The sequence below is a fragment of the Condylura cristata genome, unplaced genomic scaffold (genome assembly GCF_000260355.1).
Source record: "Condylura cristata isolate star-nosed mole 26May11 unplaced genomic scaffold, ConCri1.0 scaffold00019, whole genome shotgun sequence".
Taxonomy (NCBI): domain Eukaryota; kingdom Metazoa; phylum Chordata; class Mammalia; order Eulipotyphla; family Talpidae; genus Condylura; species Condylura cristata.
The window spans coordinates 23,962,112-23,966,898 of NW_004567120.1; the positions used below are offsets into that span (position 1 = coordinate 23,962,112).

Below are 4,787 nucleotides of genomic sequence, written 5' to 3' on the forward strand. Positions count from 1 at the left end.
GTGTGTGTGTGTGTGTGTGCGAGAGAGCTGGGGGCAGCCCGGTACTCAGGGCTCTGGATTCCGACCCAAGTATTTGGTGTTTGGCCTCATTTGTAACACGTTGAAAATAACTATGCCCTTAAAAATAAAAAAGAAAGCCTATTTTTACACTGAATATACATTGAAAATACGGATCATTCCACCATCTAGGAGGCAACACTTTCTGGGTCCCCTTCGATGAACGAATTCTGTTGAGATTGAGTCTTTTGCAGGCAATAAAGAGCTCACATAGAGGGTTCAACCCTGTCCCCGCCCCCTCCTCCTCCCCTCCAGATGTTCCCGCAAATTCTTCCGAGAAAACCTGAGCTGGCTGCATGGCAGGAATTCGGGACCGAGCGGTTTTGCATAATGTAAAGTACGTTGGAAAAAGAGAAATCGATTTGTTGAGAGTATATCCGAGGCTAATTTTCAGATTAGGTGGGTTCGTGGTTTGACAATCCCCTCCCGCTCTCCTGGGCTCCAAATTAATTTCTCCGCCCAGTGAAATCATAGGGATTGGGAAGGTGCCTAACAGCTGAGGGGGGGGTAGCTGGGTTTGTTTTTGTTTGTTTGTTTGTTTGTTTGTAACAACCAACAAGCAGCGTCCAAGATCAGCCCTAGTTGCTGCCTGGAGATTGCTGTCCCCCAGTTTTGATGAGAAAAGGTGTTGAACCAAATCAGGCTAGAGCGTTCCCCCCTCCCCCTCAATTCCACTCGGAGGAAAAGCGCGACTTCAGAAGATGCGCGGGCTCGATCTAGCTCTTTCTTTCTCGCGCCCTCACTCATCCCCCCCCCCCCTTTTATAACAGTCAGGCACATTCCGTGTATTTGGAGCAAAATGGGAACCAAATTCAAGGAATGTTGATCCTGCCGCCTCAGACGGGTAGGGCCGGGCTCTCTTGAGCGATTCCTCAGGAATTTTCTTCTAGCTACCCTCTCCCTTCTTTTTATTCCCCCCACCCCAGCCGCCCATCCCCCAGGGTTGCGCAAACACCTCCAGGAGCGAGTTGTAAGTCAGCCGCCCCCCACCACCGCCCTAGTCCCACTGTAGCTCTAAATTTTGGGACAGCTTCGACGGAGCTGGAGGTAGGGGAAGGACCCCCCCCCCTTCTAATTAGCTATAGTCGTGAGGTCTTAGAAGTGACGGGGACTTTGCAAAGAGCGAGCGTCGAATGGAAAGCGAAGGCGCAGGTTGCAGGGAAGTGTTTTGATGCCCAGATCGCTGGGATTTACCACTGGCTGCAAGTCTGAAGACACGCACACAAACACGCACACACCGCACTCCGCGGCAGGTTTACTCCGACGCAAGCCTAGCGCTCAGATCTCCGCGCGCTGCCCCCGCCCCCGCCGGGCCGCTCCCCTGGGGTTCTGTTCCACGACCCTGACGCAGCGGCGCACGGACCCCTAGCCCGCTTCCCGCTCTCCAGCTCTCGGGGCGGCCCAGGCGCTCGCAATCCAGAGGGCAGCGCACTCACCTCTTGTTGCCGCCGCCCCGCGCAAGAGCGCCTGGACTTACCCATGGAATCAGGCAGGGACATGTCGCTGGACCGCTGCTGAGTCAGGGACTGATGCATGGTGAAAGCTGCCCTGCTGCCCGGCCCCGAAGCTGCCTCACGAGCCCCCAGCTCAGGGCGCCCGGCAGAGCATCCTACACGGCAGCTGCCACTCCCGGTCCCTCCGAGAGCTGAGAGAGACTGCCTCTGGTTGCGAGCTGCAGCCTAAGTGCCGCCTCCCCCTCGCTTCCCCTCGTCTCCCTCCCTCCTCTTCTGCCTCCCTCTGCTCCAGGAGGCAGCAGCATTGGCGGTCCGAGCAGCGGCGTGCGCTTGCGCAAGACCCCCCCTCTGCCCCCCCCCATCCTAGTTATCCACCTCCCAGCCTCCCAAGCCAGACTGGGAGCCGTTTTAGCCCCCTTGGGGCCAGAGCTGCGCAGAGAAAGAGGGGGAGGTTACAGCCTGGGGCCAACGGGCCTCCTCTGTAGTTTGGAGAGATGGGTCATAGGTAAGCATCCTGTTCTAGGATGTATCATTGGGGAGGGGGCAGAGTCAGAGGTTCAGAGCCGAGGAACGAACACACACACACACACATACACACACACACACACTCACTTGTGCAGGTTTGGTCATAGTGCTTCTAGAATGACATAATGGAGCTGGAGATGATCCAGAGAAGGGCCACTCTATAATCAAGGGGATGGAGGAGGGTGGAGGGGCTGCCATATGAAGATAGATTAAACAAATGCAGACTCTTTAGTCTAGAAAGATGAAGGCTGGGGAAGGATGTGACCAGAGTGTATAAAATTACGCAGAGATGGAGAGAGGGAACACAGCTTCATTCACCAGCTCTGAGAATTCTGGTACCAACAGCCCCCTAAGAGTTAGAGAAAGGTTCATCTAAAGCAAATTATGACTCTGCATTACCCACCCTCCACCCAGTTTGTGCTATTGTTCAAGGTGCTTTTATATCAAGGATCTCCTGTTTTCATCTCAACAGCCATGCAAAGCAGGAAAAAGAGATATCAACACCCACTTTTACTGATGAAGAAACTAAACCTCAGAGAAGAGATGAAAGTTCCCTGGAGTCAGCTAGTAATCCACAGAGGTAGAATTTGAACCTAGACCTGCTGGACTCCCAGGTCAGTGCTCTTCTCACGATGGCAATTAGACAGAAATATTACTGAACGTACAATATTGAAAAACCTAAGGAACTCATTAGCCCTGCAAGGTGCAAGAGAATGAAAGCACAAACAGCTTTGGAAAGAATGGAGAAGGGCAAGGTTAAAAGAGTCACTGTGGATTGTTAAGGAAAACAGGTTGAGGTGGGAATGCCCCTGTTCTTGGAGCAAGAGGCAGTCAAATTCCTCCCCAACTCATCCTTCTGAACCCCATTAGAATACTGGACTGAACACACCTTATTGTTGACTTGAAAGGGTGGTTCTGATGTCTTCAAAGCAACAGCATAGGATGAAGCCTCCTATGCTGAGACAGCTGCCTGGTGGCCATCAGAGGTGGAAGATAGGAAAACAGCAACTGGCATCCAGCTCCCTCTGGAAACTCTGCCCTGAAGGCCTGGCATCCCAGGGAATTTACCTGTTTGAAGCATCCAGCCAGTCCACATGAGAGCACTCAGCCTTTGCCTGCCAGATTTCTTTCCAACAACCCTTCCCTGATGGTGCTGCAACCCTCTCTCTGTCCCCCCTCAACACCTGCCCCCAATCAAGTAAAAATCTCTCTTAAGAGGGGTGAAGAAGTGTACTTGGTTCTTCCAGAAGTTTGCTTGTTAATCTACTGTGTGACTTTGTTTCCTTATCCAGGAAATGGAGCTAAGGGGAAATGAAACCCTTTATAAAGAGCTTGGGCACCACAGAGGCCAGGTTCAATGCGGTGTCAGGTATTATTAGCATCACTACGCCACAGATGTGGTTTAGAAATCTGTGACATGCTCTAGATAGAGGAAAAAATGCCCCCTGTAGAGGGGTGTTGACTTAAGCACCCTTGGGTTATGTATCAAAGTCTCCATAAGCTTCAAAAAAGCAGAGAGAAAGCCTACTCTTGGCCCTGTTTATCTTCAATTCCATTTACTTATCTTTCCTCCTCCTCCATCTAAAGATCTCCTACATTTCATAAGAAGCAAACAGCACTGATTTCTCAGGGGTACTTTATAATAAACTGATTTTGTGTCTGTGAAAGTAGCCTTGAAGCAAAGAGGGTTTTATACAGGTTGGAAAAGGCTGCTTTATGCCTTCTTTAGAGATTCTGGCTCCCCTACTGCAACCTTGCAATGAGAGATCCTTCAAGAAACCAGAGAGATATGTGTTCTCAGGCCGCTTTCAATGAGCAGAATGAGGCCTTTTTGCTTTAGAGAGAAGCGCATTACCCACCAATTGACATAGAGCGCATATGGAATTTGACCTTTATAATCAAAGCCATAAACTAGTGAGGTGCCTTGAATGGGATGAGCCTTGCTTTATGCAATATCTGTATTCCAGAACCTGCATGAAAATTAAATGCTATTTTGAAAAGTACTACCGGATCTGGCTATTTAAAAGAACTGCTTGTATATTTGTATATTTCCTTCGTGCTATCTCTTGGGGTACCCTATGGGACTGGAACACAGCAGGCTCTCAGTCAAGTTAAAAATGACTTTGAGACCAGTAGCAGTGACAATAGCAGCAGCTGCAGCAGCTCAGAGAGTAGTAGCAGCAGTCTTCTCCCCAGAGATGATGCGCTTGTTTGGACAGAGGATCTAGGGTAAGGGGAGGGACTAGAATCAGAAGGAGGGAGGGAAGAAGCCACAATTCAACCAAGTCTGGCACAAACATGCCACCTTTTCTTCCTAAGGAAAATTGACTTTAGGCCCTCCCTGGTGGTGCAATATGTTGGAGCGCATCACTGCAAAGCTGGCTGCAGCAGCTTCAGAGCCACTTCGACCCCTGGCCCCGGAGGTGACCCACATGGCACAGCGCAGCAGACCTCTCCTGACCCGCCCGCTGCTCCCCTCAGCAGTGTGCTTCGTCGACCTGCCTGTTCTGCTCCCCACTCTGTCTCTGGTGAAGCCTCTCACCGCCCCTGCACCTTTGGCCTGTACCCCAGTACTGTATGCATAAATAAATAAATATTTTTTAAAAAAAGAAAATTCATTTTAACTTAGAATGAGCTGGACAATTAAAAAGCAAGAGGCAATTTTTCATAGGCTCAATTCTGATTTTCTTAATGTCGAAACATAATGTGGATTTTACACATTAGTAGAGTCTAAGTAACATTTACCAACAG

At 50.2% G+C, this 4,787-nt stretch overlaps 1 protein-coding gene across 2 annotated transcripts in view; it reads right to left on the reverse strand.

Annotated features, from left to right (window-relative positions):
• Positions 1-1,817, reverse strand: part of TMEM255A (transmembrane protein 255A) — a 56,031-nt gene extending 54,214 nt beyond the window's left edge. Inside the window, exon 1 of one of the 2 annotated variants that reach the window (XM_004685759.2) lies at positions 1,535-1,817. In XM_004685759.2, coding sequence (XP_004685816.1) covers positions 1,535-1,592 — 58 coding nt within the window. In that variant the 5' untranslated portion in view covers positions 1,593-1,817. The remainder of the gene's footprint in view (positions 1-1,534) is intronic. The other variant, XM_004685760.2, reaches the window with a different exon arrangement.
• Between the last annotated feature and the right edge of the window lie 2,970 nt (positions 1,818-4,787).